We start from the raw sequence: 17,581 nt of genomic DNA on the forward strand, positions 1-17,581 counted from the left end.
TTGGACCCATTGTGTGAGCTGTTTCTTTAATACCACATGGTTTATATACATGTTGCTGATGATTGGGCTGACATTTTTGACACACCCACCAAACAAGAGAAAATGTATCTCAAACCCCGTTGCACACTGTTTCCAGGATACATGTCGTTTAACCTGTTCTGCACCCTGTCCCTGATGTGTCCGTGGTACCGCCACCAGTACCATACATAATAATAATTTTAAAAAAAAGTGTTTAACATCTTTCCAGAGTTCAAGAACTTTATTTTATACATTTATAAACCTATTTATTTGTTATAAATTGTAAGACTCACCTCAGGAAAACGAATTCTTCTGTCAAACAGAGTTTCTTCAACACGGAAGTAAGCCTATGGGTAAGACTTCTGGTTCATTAGCCACTATCCATAGGTTCCATGTGACATCAGAGTGTTTTAAATCGCCACCATTTTTGTATCCGAGTCACAGCTGCGCGACCTGTCAGTCTATGGTCACAGCAGCCACAACTACCAGAGGAAGATCAACGAAATACTCCCAGAAGGTTCACAAGGTTACAGTATACCCGGGATATGTTGTGCTGTAACAACAGTCATCAGAAAAACCCCGAACTACAATTTTATTCGATCCCAAAGAGGTTAGATCGGCGGAATAAAGTGTTGGCTTAAATCAGAAGGCACCACTGGCAGCTAACGTACGGTTGCCAGCTTCAGAAAAGGATAATAATTGACAGTTGTGATTCTTTATAGGAGAATAAAGGACGCTAAAATATTTGTATTGTACCACATAGGCTATGTCATTTCCGTGTCGGCAGTTAAGTGTATACTGTTATATATATGCTCAGTAAAGCATTTTTTTTTTTAACAATGGCAAAATTTTGAACTAAAATGTTATTGCAGCCATGTAGCCTATGAATAAATGAAAATGCATGTTTATAATTAAACAGAACTTAGTGTGGGCTGCTTTTGGTGCCTGAATTTGTGCTTCAATAACGAAATCCAGGTTTAAGAATACACTAGAAGTGAAAGACGCCTTCCCTCAGGTAGATTGCATGTTTTCTTGGCTTGCTGGATGTTGGGCTCATGATCAGTAATCACGTTGTTTGCATTAACCAAAACTGACTTGCTGAAATCAAAATGCAGATGGAGAAGGGAATCGCCGAGTCTCGCTCGCTGTGAAGGAAGAGCAACCAGCAGGGAGAGGATTCTTCAAGGTCTTAAAGCCTTCATTGAGCGGCTACGTTCGCAATTCAAACAGTAATTTGTCCAGAAAGAATGAATAATTATAAATTGCGCTAATATTAGCTAAATTGACATTATTCAGATTGTGTAGTAAGCTAGCTAACGTTATCTTGTTACACTATCATTGCCTCAAGTGCTTTGAGCTGATGTCAGTTTTAAATTTACAAGTAATCAGGACCTTACATGGCCTAACTGTTACACTTGCTGTCAATCAAGTCCAGGGATCAGTGTGGGAAACGGTAGTAAAAGGTAATTCATTATTTCAATATATTAATATTATCTATTAAATCTCATATGGATGTGCTGTGCTCGTTGTCACATCGGACACAAATATGGTGGCGAGAATTGCGGAAGTGACGTCTTTGGTACCCATGGATAAGTAATTAACGAGGAGATTAACAATGTGCAGTAAATGGTAAAACTGTTTGCACTACAAACCAGTATAATCATAATTAAGATAATACATTAAAATAATATGATAAGACACAACAATTTTCAATATCAAGCAGCAAAACCAACTGTTTTGTACAACTAAAAATAGCTGGACGCGGATGAGATCGGAAGCTAGACCCATAGAATTTACAAATGGCTGCGCCTGTTTTTACGACAAGAAAAAGGTGGATAAAAAGTGCCTCAGACAAATGCGCTTAGGGCTGGGTATCCTGGGTAAGTTTTCGATATCGATACCGATACCTTGACTTCGATACCGGTTCCTGAACTATACTTTTTTCGACACCAATTTTAACAAGATTACACTCTCCAAAAAAAAAAAAAAAAAAATCTTTGGTTTTCTTTTTCGAAGTGTCTATTTACACTTAGTGCAAATAGCCTGCCTTGTTGGCAGAAGTTATTTACACCAACTCCGCCCACCAACGTGTGATTGGGATAGTCAACATTATAAAAAATGGCTATGAAATGATGTCTTATTTACAATGTTCGGGAGAAGCACGATCAGATAATCAGTCAGTGGCCCAGGTGGAGCTCGTCAGCCGGTCACCTTAACAAGCACAATACGTATATTATATATATATATATATATATATATATTAGGGGTGTCAACGTTAACGCATGCGATTAATCAAAAAAATAATATTTAATATTTTTTTAACGCAGATTAATCGCTTGATCAGGTTTGACCCCAACTTCTTCCCGTCATCGCAGCACGGAAGGTTATCTATCATTGTGTGATGAGGGTGCAGCACCAGTGTTGCCAGGATAGCGGCACAAGTGGGCTATTTTGAAAATACAGTCGCGGGGAAAAAAAATTAGAGCCGTGGTTTGCGGTTTTTTGGGCTACTTTTTTAATGTACCGCGGCCGCTCAAAGTGTATATAGACAAATAAAAATAAAAATAGATCCTTTTACTAATATGTATTATACTTGAAATGTATACCTGGCAACTTAAGAACAGAGAGGCGGTTGTAACATCACAAACAACGTGAGTTTCAGCAGAGCATACATGTTAAGGCTTTTACACAGCAGAAATAAACATGATCAGCCACTATAGATTATATTAAATAATAAACACACGATTACGATAGTTATGGTCTGTATGTGATTGAATGTGTACATCTGAAATGCTAATTTGTGCTGCGATATAAAAGGCTATAAATAGCATATTTTAACAACAGTAAACGACCAAATTCCACATGTGATCGTAAAAGGAAGTTATTACAAACACTCGATGGTGGTTTGAAGTGAGTTCTGAGTAAAAGTGTACTATTAATCTCATAAATTTTCTTATGTAGCATGATGCTAATGTTAGCTCTAATGCAGCTGCAGAACAGGTCCAATTCTTCTTCATAATGCATTTTGTCGTAATACTTAAGGTCGCAAGCAAATGTTTTGTTGTATTTATTTAGAAATACTTTTGATAATAGTTGGATAAATGTATACCAGGATTGAAGCGACGTGGCTTGGTAAACGTTTTATTGCCAGTATAATGGCTGAATAAAAACAAAAGAATAATGATAACAGAATAATAAGGATTATGTCTCATACCTGGCAGAAGTGTGAAAGGTTCTGTTTCCTTAAACTAGTTTCATGCATTTCTTTTTCAACACATTTACAGGTAAATCCTAGTATTTTAAATTTGCGATTAATCATGATTAATCACAGCCCATGACTGTGATTAACGTGATTAAATTTAATCGATTGACAGCACTAATATATAAATTATATATATATATATATATAGCCAACTTACCTCTGTTCCACGACAGTTTTCAACCCCAACTCCTCATTCTTAATCTAATAAAGTAACTCATTGATTATCTCTGTAGTTAATACTACATTATGATATAGTATAAATTAATAGTGTATAAATACTACAGTATACTTCAGTATTACTAATTTACTATTGTAAAATCATAATTTTACTACAGTTACGATTACAAACTCACTATAGTTAATACTAGAGTATGCTGTAGTATAAATTAAACTAGTAAATACTATAATACACTACAGTATACTATAATCTACTACAGTTTACTATAGTAAATACTAGTTTACTATAGTATTTTTTCATGTGGGTAGAGTAGCCAAAAACTGTACTCAAGTAAAAGTGCAAGTACTTATACAAATTATTACTCAAGTAGCGAGTTACTAGTTACTTTGGAGATATATATATACACACACACACACACACACACACATATATATATGTATATACACATATATGTCAGGTGCGGGTGATAGAGGACTCAGATGCAGAGTAAGAGAAGGGAGAAACCTTTATTCTCACCACAAAACACAAAATAACAAACGATATTTAACAGCCGCTTAGGGAAGCGGAGAATCCAGAGCTGGCCAGCAGAGTCTGCGGGCCACACAAGCTGCTGGATCTCTGTGCTACGAGTCCTGCAGCACAAGGGAACAGAGAGTCAGAATACAGAACGTGAATCTCATACAGCACACGAACAAGGACAAAACAATCTACTCACAACGCAGAGCAGGAAAGTAGGGACATATAAGGGAGTGGGGAAATAAGCGACAGGTGGGGAAGAGTCAGCTCGTGATCCGAGCACTCCTGCTGCACCATCAGCGCTGATTGCCCAGACCACGAGCTGCCGAACATGACAGGACAACACAGACAGCAAGAGGAGCCGGGAAGGCACGCTGACCCGTGACAGTACCCCCCACCTCAGGGACGCCTCCTCGGGTGATATCCGGAGGATAGGCTCGCAGTCGCCCCCAGCTGTCGACAGAACTCCGTCCAAAATTTAGACACAAACTGGGGACCCCTGTCAGAAACAACATCCACCGGGAGGCCATGAATACGGAACACGTGATCCAAGACAATAGTCGCTGTCTCCCTCGCTGAAGGTAATTTGGGGAGGGGAATAAAGTGTGTCGCCTTCGAGAACCTGTCCACCACAGTGAGGACTACTGTCTTGCCATTAGAGGGGGGCAAGCCAGTAACAAAGTCCATCGCTATGTGTGACCAGGGTCGCGAAGGGACTGACAGCGGCTGGAGTAGCCCTGCTGGGGGTCGATTGGAGCCCTTACCCGCAGCGCAAATCGGACAGGCCGACACGAACCGTCGAGCATCCTGTGCCATGGACGGCCACCAGAACCGCTGCTTGATTAACCTATAAGTACGAGTCGCTCCAGGGTGGCAAGCTAGGTTAGAAGAGTGGCCCCACTGTAGGACGCTTGTTCGGACTGACTCGGGCACGAACAGCAGACTCTCTGGGCACCCCGTGGGAACCGTAGCGTCGCCAAGCGCCGTGAGGACCTTGGACTCCACTCCCCAGGTGACAGCCGCCACAACCCGTGCGGGATGCAGAATAGCCACGGGGGGGGGTGGGACTAGCCTCAGCCTCAAAGATATGCGACAGCGCATCAGGTTTACCATTCTTAGAGCCAGGGCGATAAGAAATGGTAAACCTGAAACGTCTGAAAAATAACGCCCAGCGAGCCTGCCTAGAATTTATTCTCTTGGCGGTGCGGATGTACTCCAGATTTTTATGGTCAGTCCAAACAATAAACGGAAACTCTGCGCCCTCTAACCAGTGACGCCACTCCTCCAGCGCCAGCTTGACAGCTAGTAACTCCCTATTCCCGATGTCGTAGTTCCGTTCCGTGGGGGTTAGACGATGGGAAAAGGCGGCGCAGGGATGTATCTTCTCGTCTGAAGACGATCTCTGAGACAACACTGCCCCAACCCCCACCTCAGACGCATCCACCTCCACAATGAACTGCCGAGCCGGGTCAGGGGTAGTTAAAATGGGAGCCGAAATGAACCGACTCTTTAAACTCTCAAACGCAGTTTGGGCCTGCGACGACCAACAGAATCGTTTCTTAGTGGAGGCGAGATCCATCAGAGGAAGGGCGAGCTGACTAAAGTTCCGAATGAACCGCCTGTAAAAATTGGCAAACCCCAGAAAACGCTGGACCGCTCTACGATTATCTGGGGTGGGCCAATCGGAAACAGCCTTTACCTTGGCAAAATCCATTCGGATACCTTCAGGCGAGAGAATAAATCCCAGGAACGGAACCGACCGTGCGTGAAACTGGCACTTCTCCACCTTGGCAAATAAACGATTCTCCAGCAGTCGCTGGAGCACTCGCTTGACGTGCTGGACATGATCGCTCTTGTTCTGGGAGAAGATCAGGATGTCGTCAATGTATACAAAAACAAACCTATCGACCACGTCTCTAAGCACGTCGTTGACGAGTGCCTGGAAGACCGCCGGGGAGCTAGAAAGGCCGAAGGGCATGACCAAGTATTCAAAATGCCCCGTATGGGTGTTAAAGGCGGTCTTCCATTCATCCTCCTCCCTAATCTGAACCAAGTGATAAGCACTGCGGAGGTCCAACTTCGTAAAGATGGTTGCCCCCTGCAAGAGCTCGAAGGCTGATGACATCAACGGCAAAGGGTAACGATTCTTTACCGTGATGTCATTCAACCCCCGATAGTCGATACAGGGGCGAAGCGAACCATCCTTCTCCACGAAGAAGAACCCCGCCCCAGCTGGAGAGGAAGAGGGACGGATAATGCCTGCTACCAGAGAATCGTGAATATACCTCTCCATGGCCTCCCTCTCCGGGCCGGACAGAGAGTAAAGGCGCTCCCTAGGTGGAGAAGTGCCAGGCAAGAGGTCAATCGCACAGTCGTACGGGCGGTGCGGAGGCAGAGATGAAGCTCGGGACTTACTGAACACTGCTCTCAAGTCATGGTAAGCCTCCGGTACATCCGCCAGGCTCACCGGCTCCTCCTTTAACACAGAACAAGACATGACCGGGGAAAAAGCAGCACCCAAACACTGGGCTAAACAGAAAGGGCTCCAAGCCAAAACAGAATTGTGAGCCCAATCAATATGGGGGTTATGTTTAACCAACCAGGTGTGACCCAACACCACTGGAGCGGTGGGCGATTGAATAAGGAGGAATCGGATCTCCTCAGCATGATTACCAGACAACGTTAATGTAACAAACTGAGTGACATGGGTAATCTTGGTAAGTAGGGTGCCACAAAGAGTCCTAGCAGAAATAGGTTCGGCCAGGGCAACAGACGAAATTCCCAGGTGTGTGGCCAATCCAGAATCCATAAAATCGCCCTCCGCTCCAGAGTCGATCAATGCAGAAACCTGGAAAACAGCTCCCATGAACCGTAATGAAGCTTGAAACTCAGAACGACCACCAGATGGCAGTCGAGTGGTCGTGACACTCACCATATGCTCTCCCTTGCGTGATAAGCGTCGCCCCACTACAGGGCACGAAGCTGCCACATGACCCGCCTCACCGCAGTAGAGACACAGCTGGTTAGCCAAGCGACGCCGTCGCTCCCCCACGGTCAACCGCGTTCTTCCGACCTGCATAGGCTCCTCCTCCGGGAGGACGAGACGTTGAGACAGCGTGTCACAAACTGTTACAGTCTCGGTGCCTGTGACGCGCTCGCGGGGGAACCCCCCTCTTCGGTGCCGGGAACGGAGAGCAATCCGGTCGTCGACTCGAATGGCGAGGTCGATCAACCCATCCAAGCCAGCCGGCAGCTCAAGGGAATAGATCTCGTCCTTCACGTGCTCAGCCAAGCCGTGGAGGAAGTGATCCCAGAGTGCCTTCTCATTCCAGCCGCAGGATGCGGCGAGCGTACGAAACTCAATGGAGTAACATGACACGGACTGCTCGCCCTGCTGAAGCAGCGACAAGACTCGTGCCGCCTCAATTCCCCGAGCTGAGCGATCAAACACCTTGCGTGACGAGAAGCCTCGAGTTCTTCCTGCTGCCGACCCAGTAGAATGCCCTGCTGCGAGAGGGCTCAGCGCAGCTCCGTTTCCTCTGCTGAATCCATGCGTGGTGAGTAGATTCTGTCAGGTGCGGGTGATAGAGGACTCAGATGCAGAGTAAGAGAAGGGAGAAACCTTTATTCTCACCACAAAATAACAAACGATATTTAACAGCCGCTTAGGGAAGCGGAGAATCCAGAGCTGGCCGGCAGAGTCTGCGGGCCACACAAGCTGCTGGATCTCCGTGCTACGAGTCCTGCAGCACAAGGGAACAGAGAGTCAGAATACAGAACGTGAATCTCATACAGCACACGAACAAAGACAAAACAATCTACTCACAACGCAGAGCAGGAAAGTAGGGACATATAAGGGAGTGGGGAAATAAGCGACAGGTGGGGAAGAGTCAGCTCGTGATCCGAGCACTCCCGCTGCACCATCAGCGCTGATTGCCCAGACCACGAGCTGCCGAACATGACAGGACAACACAGACAGCAAGAGGAGCCGGGAAGGCACCCTGACCCGTGACATATATACACACACATATTATATATATACAGTGAGGAAAATAAGTATTAGATTCACTAGGTCCCCCCGTGTGGTTCTGGGATTTTTGCTCACAGTTCTTGTGATCATTTTGACCCCACGTGGTGAGATCTTGCGTGGAGCCCCAGATCGAGGGAGATTATCAGTGGTCTTGTATGTCTTCCATTTTCTAATAATTGCTCCCACAGTTGATTTCTTCACACCAAGCTGCTTACCTACTGCAGATTCAGTCTTCCCAGCCTGGTGCAGATCTACAATTTTGTTTCTGGTGTCCTTTGACAGCTCTTTGGTCTTGGCCATGGTGGAGTTTGGAGTTGGACTGTTTGAGGTTGTGGACAGGTGTCTTTTATACTGATAACGAGTTCAAACAGATGCCATTAATACAGGTAACGAGTGGAGGACAGAGGAGCCTCTTAAAGAAGAAGTTACAGGTCTGTGAGAGCCAGAAATCTTGCTTGTTTGTAGGTGACCAAATACTTATTTTACCGAGGAATTTACCAATTAATTCTTTAAAAATCCTACAATGTGATTTTCTGGATTTTTTTTTTCTCATTTTGTCTCTCATAGTTGAGGTACCTATGATGAAAATTACAGGCCTCTCTCATCTTTTTAAGTGGGAGAACTTGCACAATTGGTGGCTGACTAAATACTTTTTTGCCCCACTGTATATACACACACACACATATATACATACACACATACATACATAGGTGGCCAAAATTAGTAGAACACTAGTATTTTCACCAGCTAAAAAATGGTTTTAAGTCAGTTATTTGTATATTTTGCTGTAGTGTGTCAGTAGGAAATATCAGTTTACATTTCCAAACATTCACTTTGCCATTAATTGTAATAATCCAGTGAGATTTTTGTTTGCACAAGGAGTCAGACAACACCGAGTGCTGTCTGACCTAAATGAGCTAATTTCAAATTTGATGCCTGCTACAGGTCTCAAAAAGTTGGCTCGGGGGCAACAAAGGGCTGAAAAAGCAAGACATTTTGAAAAGATTCAGCTGGGAGAACATCTAGCAGCTAATTAAATTAATTGACATCAGGTCTGTAACATGATTAGCTATAAAAGGGATGTCTTAGAGAGGCAGAGTCTCTCAGAAGTGAAGATGGGCAGAGGCTCTCCAATCTGTGAAAGAGTGCATAAAATATTGAGGAATACTTTGCAATTTGATGTTGAGGAAAGTTGTTTTTAAAGGCTTTGCAAATCTCATCATCTACAGTGCATAACATCATCAAAAGATTCAGAGAAACTGGAGAAATCTGTATGCGTAAGGGACAAGGCTGAAGACCTTTGTTGGATGCCCGTGGTCTTCGGGCCCTCAGACGACACTGCATCTCTCATCGGCATGATTCTGTCATTGACATTACTAAATGGGCCCAGGAATACTTCCAGAAATCACTGTCAGTAAACACAATCCGCTTTGCCATCTGCAGATGCCAACTAAAGCTCTATCATGCAAAAATGAAGTCATATGTGAACATGGTCCAGAAGGGCCGTCGTGTCCCGTGGGCCAAGGCTCATTTAAAATGGACTGTTTCAAAGTGGAAAAGTGTTCTATGGTCAGACGAGTCCAAATTTGACATTCTTGTTGGAAATCATGGACGCCGTGTCCTCCGGGCTAAAGAGGAGGGAGACATTCCAGCTTGTTCAGTGTTCAGTTCAAAAGCCAGCATCTCTGAGGGTATGGGGCTGCATAAGTGCATACGGTATGGGCAGCTTGCATGTTTTGGAAGGAACTATGAATGCTGAAAGGTATATAAAGGTTTTAGAGCAACATATGCTTCGCTCCAGATGACGTGTATTTTAGCAGGACAATGCAAAACCACATACTGCAGCTATTACAACAGCATGGCTTCGTAGTAGAAGAGTCTGGGTGCTGAATTGGCCTGCCTGCAGTCCAGATCTTTAACCTATAGAGAACATTTGGCGCATCATTAACGAAACATACATCAAAGAGGACCACAAACTCTTGAGCAGCTGGAAACCTATATCGGGCAAGAATGGGACCAAATTCCAACGCCAAAACTCCACAAACTCATAACCTCGATGCCCAGACTTCTTCAAACTGGTTTGGAAAGAGGAGGAGATGCTACACCATGGTAAACATGACCCTGTGCCAACTATTTTGAGACCTGTAGCAGGCATCAAATTTGAAATGAGCTCATTTTATGCATACAATTTCTCAGTTTAAACATTTGTTATGTTATATATGTTATATTGTGAATAAAATATTGACTCATGTGATTTGAAATTATTTTTGTTTTCATTTTATTCAAATTTAAAAAACATCCCAACATTTCTGGAATTCAGGTTGTACATTGAGGCCTCCTGTCTGCTTCTTGGAAGATAACGGAAGCTAAAAAAAACAGCTATATTGGAAATGTATTGAACACGCCCTAACAAAAAACTTTATAAAAGAGTGTACAAACAAAAATTCTGGAGATGCTCTGCAGAGTCTTTTGGCTTCATTGTCTCTGAGAAGAAAGTCTATCTTCTGGCATCAAAACCTCAAGACACCAAGAGTAATGTGCCACAAAAGTGGTAAAAACCATCACACATCTTGTGTGGACATTCCAGTTAAATGGTATTTCAAGCGTGCGCGTCCATTTACAAGCACTGTTCAGCATCCCTCAGCTGCTAAAAAAGTATTAGACTTGGCCGCTTACAGTATATGTAAATATAAATGTTAATGTATAAGTAAATATAAATATCACGAGCAGACAATTTTCATCTTCTATAAGCCATTTGTAGTTGAAGTACTTAACCAACATAAATCCACTGACTCCCATTAAAGTTGCACTTGACCCCTGGGCAGTTTTAGGCAATAAAACATTCAGGTATATGATAAAAAAAACATCCCACTATCGCCTTCTCACCTTGAATATTCCTAGTGATGCGAATAAAATATACCAAACACAAATTCACTGGTATTTACATAACTGATATTTAATGGAGTTTAATAGTTAAACACAAAACACACACATACAAATAAAGAAAAAAATTAAATTGGGTAAATTCTCATCTTAGTACTGTGAATATTTCATGTGGTTTCTTGCTGTCATTGATCAGGTGTCAGTCTCAAGTCTAGCGGTTGTAAAACTGTGAGGAAACCCAGGCCAGACCCCACTTCAGGTTAGTGAGCATAAATTTGAGGGCTTTGGTCCATTGTTCCTCTGAGTTAAACTGAGTCTTAATAGAGTAAGAACCTCCACTGCCACCCGTGTCCTCGATCTTTCCTTTGTCCACATCCATTCTAATTACAGAAGAAAAACAGAATCTTAAGTACAAACACAAAAAACATGATACTGATCATCTCAAAATAACCAAATATTAGATATTAGCAGATTAATTGGCCCAATCAAATTGATTAAAATTGGATAATAACAGCCTGATACTTGGTCATTTTGTGATTTTCAATTTTGCAAACAGCTATCCACCACTTGCAGGTTCACTTCCAGGAACCTGGCGGTTGCCTGGGTGCCACCAGTTGAAGTGAGTGCCAATGAGCATCTCAACACCTCCGTTAACACTTTAACATATTAACACTGCATTTGAGCAACAAATTCACAATGTGTTAGGTAGCGGTGTTGTCCTACAAAAAAAGTGGTTTTGGAATTACATTCATTGTGAAAAGTGCTTTACTACGGAAGCCCTGAACCAAAAAAAATACAAATAAAATTAAGGTAGGAGAAAAAATATATTTAGGCCCGGTTTTAAAGACAGGATTAGGCCATAGTTCAAATAGGACATTTAATTTTTATAAACGTGCTTAGTAAAAAACATACATTTTTATTAATGTACTTAGAAAAAACACATTACTGGTGTGGATCTTGAGACAAAACAAAGGCACTGATATATTTTAAGATCAGTCAGTGCAAGTTTTTTTCAGTTGAAACAGCTCAGACTTACATTTTAGTCTAGGACTAGGCTTAAGCCTTGTCTGTGAAACCAGGGGATAGTGTCTTAGATCCTTTCTGAGCCTAAGTCCTAAGATATTTTTTTTCCTCACCAAAATTTTTTTTCTCCCTCTTCAAAAACTATTTTTTTTGCTTTAAGAAAATCTGTGCATATTAGTGTGAAAAGGCACGCTAACATGCACAGAGAAAGTTCAGTAAAGTGGATTCTGGGTTACAAAATGTCTCTTTATTGACTTGTACAACCAATACAACACAAAGGCAATGCAGCATTAATACATGTATATTAGGCCACATTATAGCCTACTTATAGCCGCACAATGTGTCAATAGACTACCTTGACCCGTGACAGCATTCTAATAAAGTTTGAATAAATTATTATTGTTATTAGGCTAAATGTTATAAGAACAGCTATATCAGTGATCTCGTGCCGAAATCCATAATAACTATGTATCTTGTTTTTGTTTAATATCTATATAGCCTATAGCTTATTTATTTTACGCTTCATTTTATGTAGGCCTACCTCTTTATCCAGTTAACGCATTTAAAATATATTTTTTTATTTCAGCTAGTAATTACTAGGCTATATTAGTAAACATAATTAGGTCTATAAACATGTAGCTAATTAGCGGTGTTTTATATGGATACATTGTATGATTGCCATTTATTAAATAGGTAAAACTGCAATAAAACTGCGAATACATTAACATTACACAGTAGTTAGCCTACATTAACTAATTCAGCACCAAAATAGCAGTAAACTGATGTCAATCATTGGAAATTATCCTGGGCTTGAAGAGAGAGGGCTTGAAGAAGTTCTGGGCCTCACCGAACGGTTTCATATCAGCTGGACCATCTGGGGATGGAGTCTCCATTCTCCGCAGAGCATAACCTACCGCGAGAGTGCATCAGCTGTGCGATTCGATGGCCCGGGATGTGAGAGGCGCACAGCGATTTCACATGCTGCTGACTCCAAAGGAGGCTACATGCGGCGGGAGCATAGACCACCTTGTCGATTGATGTATGCAACAGTCACTGTGTTGTCAACACATGCTTGCCCTGAATCAACGGCTGAAGCATCGTGAGGGCCAAAAGCACAGTCAGCAACTCTAGGCAGTTGATGTGCCAATGCAGGCGGGGACCTGTCCAGGAGCCGAAACTGCATGCCCTTTGCACACGGCACCCCAGCATGTCTCTTGGAAGTGTCTGTTGTGACAACAACATGCCTGGACACTTGGCCTAAGGGCATTCCTGCCTGTAGAAACGCAAGGTCCGACCAAGGGCTGAAAAGATGGCGACAGATTGGCGTGACAGGCACGCGATGTGTGTCGCGGCGCCATGCACATCTTGGGACTCGGTCATGAAGCCAACGCTGAAGCAGTCTCATATGAAGCAGTCAGAGTGGCGTGACCGTGGCTGCAGATGCGAAATGCCCCAGGAGCCTCTGAAATTGTTTCAGTTGGACCGCTGTCTTGTGCTTGAAGGAGCTCAAGCAGTTCAGCATTGACTGAGCGCAGTCTGATGAGAGACGCGTTGTCATGGTGACTGAGTCTAACTCCACACCGAGAAAAGAGATGCTCTGCACAGGGGAGAGCTTGCTCTTCTCCCAGTTGACCCGAAGGCCCAATCAGGCTAGGTGTCAAAGGACCTGGTCCCTGTGTTCGCAACTTCTGGGACTGAGCTAGAATCAGCTAGTCTTCGAGGTAGTTGAGGATGCGAATGCCCTGCTCACATAGTGGAGCAAGGGCTGCCTCCGCAACCTTCGTAAAGACGCGAGGTGACAGGAACAACCAAAAAGGGAGGACCAAAGGTGAACCGAAGAAACAGCCGATGCCGAGGAAGGATGGAGAAATTTATTCAAACTTTATTAGAATGCTGTCATGAGCACAAGGTGACAGGTACACATTGTGCGAAATATAATAGGTTATAATGTAGCCTAATATACATGTCTTAATGCCGCACTGCCTTTGTCATTCTTAATTTAAAATAAAATTGTAATTAATTAATTAATAAATAATAATCTGATGATCTCAGGTTGCTATGTTCACACAGTTTTGTTTACATGTTGCCACAAGTTACGTGTTTGTTTCTTTTGGCCACGAGAATGTCATTCTCTCAACATAGACTCTCGAGTCCACGACTTCACATCACATGGCCACGACATAAGGATGTCATTCCCAAAATTAACTTGTGTCCACAACAAAACTAGCCTAAGTGAACGGAGAATATGGGCTAATTAATGAACTTGGGCTAATTTAAGTGTTAAAGTGCTAAAGTTTTTAGGTTTTATTGGAAACAATAAAACTGTTGTATTATTTCTTGTTTTATTATATACATGAGATTGGCATTACTTAAAAACACACTAAATACTTTTACAGTGGAGTGTCACTGAGAGCATTTGCCATGGAGTGAATATGGAGTGAAGTATTTGATCGGGTGGTCATCGAGTGGTAGGGAGAGACAACCCAGAAGTGTCTACTGAAAGTAAACTGAAAATGTAGATTTGCATACTGCAAACTTCTCAAACTAACTAACTAAAGTCTAGTTTATTGTTTTTTTATGCATTATAAAATCAAGACTTCACATTGGTTTTCTTAGTATTATGAAGAACTAAAGAGACTGGGTTATTTAGTATAAACAAAATTTTGGATGCAATGTGAGCAGATCTAAATATATTCCGTTTTAAATTTATTTTCACTTCAGCCAATATGGAGGTGCAAATGCTGTGTAAATTTAAAAAAAAAATCATTAAATGTACAGATAAATAATTTAATCTTTTTACAAACTTATTTAATCAGCTAGTCATCACTAGATAGATCTTGCAAAAGCCTGATGATCTATAATGACATGCCATTTTTGTTATATAAATTTGTGTTCTGGACATTCTTACCTATATGGTAGACAAAATCCTGTATCACCCTTCTCCACCTCGTCTTTAAACTGCTGGACACAATCAAGGAAGGCCACCATAGCATGGTCAAATTTATTATCCCAGAAAAAGCGGAGACCACCTGAGCAATACAACGGCAACTCCTACAACAGGAAACAAGCAAACATATGCTGATGTTAACAGTACATTTCCTCCAATACAGTTTTAAAGGAAAGTATATGTCTTCCTGATAATTGAATTTAGACCACTAGGAAATGCAAATAACCTCTTCATGACCTGTTAATTTGTTTTACTGGCTTTGTTTAGTTTTTACTTTCAAGAACAGCACAGTACTTTTGGCAAACCGGTTGATGATGTACATTCACACAAGACAAAGACTTCAGTCTTAACACTATTCTAGAAAAACATGTTTCCTCTTAGTAGCTGAGAGACAGCACTGGAGGAGGGTTGAATGCAATGCTGTCAGATTACCTTGTGTCTCATTCACCAGTGAGAAAACATTACATCACAAAGCATATTATATTATAATAATTACGCCTTCCATTCTTGCTCAGTCTGCAATAGCATAATAGAATGCGCTGATGATGTATCATGACTATGTGATCAGAGGGGCGCAGAGGTAGGCAGGTAGGACAGCCTATCATAGCCCTCAGGAGGGATATGATCGGATGAATATTTAATGGTCCTACACCCTCCACAGACGATATAAATCTAAATACATTTAGAGCACTTAACTTTGATTGCTATCAGGATGTGAAGAGACTTTCAAGCAGCATAACAAATAATGTTTTTGAACCAAATCATCTTGTCAAGACTCTCTCTAAAACACAGGTGTTAAACTAAATTCCTGGAGGGCCGCAGCCCTGCAGAGTTTAAATCCTACCCTGTTCCAACACACAAACCATGTAGTTCCCTTTCATAGGTTCACTTATGCTGCAATAGCAGTCACTTTGGGAACACCTTTGGTGTGACAAATGTCTGCAGCCCTTATACCATCACGCCATTTCAGTGGCCAGTAGCGCTTAGCACCGCCCCAAGAATGTCACGTATGCTCATATCAGCGTGCTACGCGCGATTTCATCAGATTTCATTCCTTCAGGAAGCAGATTATTTGTTGCCCGTAGGAAATATTTTTGTCGTGTTCTTTGCTATTTCAAAAAGAGCAGTTTACTCTTCTCAAGCGGACACGATGACCTACAGGAGATGCGTCGATCTGTGTGACAGGTTCATCGCAGGAGAAGACACTCATGACAGGTGCGTGCAATGGTTGGGCCTCCAACATGCTCAAGCGGCACTGAACGGCCTATCTGATTGTCGTCGCTGCGATAACCTGAGGTTAAAAGTGTTGTGCTCTAGACTCACCTCCTTCTTGAAGAAGGGAGGACTCGTGCCTTACCCCTGCCATTCCATTTCTGCAGTTGCCCAGACACCGCACGAGACGGATGTTTGGGGTGACGCTTGTGAGCCGGAGCTCATGGAGAGTGAGACGACGGAGTTTACTCCTTTTCTGTCACTCTCACCGGGCCGTGTTCAAGCGTTGGAAGAGCGTTATGTAGACCCGGTTGTTTTTGTCAATGATGATTTACGGCTTACCCCGGAAGCTTGTAATTCAATTTCTTTTAGTTGTGAACCGTTTGATGAAGACATGCTGTCTACAGCGGCCTCCGATTCGGAGGATCTAATGGGTGAGGGTGAATTGCTCAAAGTGAGCAAATTCAAGATTTTAAATTTCATCTTGTCTCATTTCCAAGCCGGAGATTGGTTTGTGACTATCGATCTAAAGGATGTTTACTTTCACATCCAGTTTGTCAAGGGACACAGGAAGTTCCTCAGGTTCGCTTTCGAGGACAAAGCTTACCAATACTGCGTTCTTCCGTTCGGACTGGCTCTGGCTCCTCGAATATTCACAAAGTTTATGGACGCATGCGTGCAAACCTGTTTACCAATACCGTGTGTTGGAGCCATTCATTGTAAAGTTTTACTTGGCCACTGGGTGGCACTGAGGCACAGTATAATTAGGCACCGGTGTAAGAACCAGGTGTGTGTGTTGGTAATGGGGAAGCACACAGTTTTTGACCGCACAGCAGAGTAGCGTGCAAGATGGACTATAATCTTATGCTGTGTCTTCAAGGTATGGACTTTGATTGTACACATTGGCAAATAAGGAACATTCCCAGCAAGTTGTTTTGAGACTTTCGTTGTTCGAGCATAAATAAATAAAGAAGTTTGTTTGCATCAATTTTCGCTTGCATGGACCCTGTTTGTACACATCCTAGAACTTGCTCACTTATATTACCAACGGCAGCGGTTTACTGGAAAGCTGTTACACCGTGTTTTTCCGTTCGGACTGCGAACCTGCAAAAGAGTGTTCTGCTGCTGTGTCAACAAACAACTTTTCGGGGTGTGGACTTGAATTCTTGCACGATGCGGGCACGTCTGTCTCCCACATGTGTTCAGTCATTACGAGCCTCTCTCTGTCAGTTCAGGCCAGGGCACCTAGTCCAAGTAGGTTTGTTCCACAGACTGATGGGCCTTATGGCAGCAGCGTCTCCTGTGGTTCAGCTGGGCCTGCTTCACATGAGACTATTCCAGTAGTGTATCAAGAGCCAAAATATTTCACCTCAGTGTCATCCATTCCACAGAGTTGTGATGACACGTGGAGGCTTTTGCACTCTGCGTCCATGGATGAGGCTCCATTTCTTTCACAAGGGAGTCCAGCTAGGAGCGCAAGACGATCACAACAGAAGCATCCCTCACAGGTTG

The 17,581-nt window shown here is 42.8% G+C and overlaps 1 protein-coding gene across 4 annotated transcripts in view; it reads right to left on the reverse strand.

Moving 5' to 3' along the window:
- Nucleotides 1–10,934: 10,934 nt before the first annotated feature.
- Nucleotides 10,935–17,581, reverse strand: part of becn1 (beclin 1, autophagy related) — an 87,106-nt gene continuing 80,459 nt past the window's right edge. For all 4 annotated transcript variants that reach the window (XM_058755870.1, XM_058755866.1, XM_058755867.1 and 1 more), the window contains 2 exons: nucleotides 14,819–14,961; nucleotides 10,935–11,267 (listed from right to left, as the gene is read on the reverse strand). In XM_058755870.1, coding sequence (XP_058611853.1) covers nucleotides 11,099–11,267; nucleotides 14,819–14,961 — 312 coding nt within the window. In that variant the 3' untranslated portion in view covers nucleotides 10,935–11,098. The remainder of the gene's footprint in view (nucleotides 11,268–14,818; nucleotides 14,962–17,581) is intronic.

The sequence above is a fragment of the Onychostoma macrolepis genome, chromosome 20 (assembly GCF_012432095.1).
Source record: "Onychostoma macrolepis isolate SWU-2019 chromosome 20, ASM1243209v1, whole genome shotgun sequence".
Lineage (NCBI taxonomy): Eukaryota > Metazoa > Chordata > Actinopteri > Cypriniformes > Cyprinidae > Onychostoma > Onychostoma macrolepis.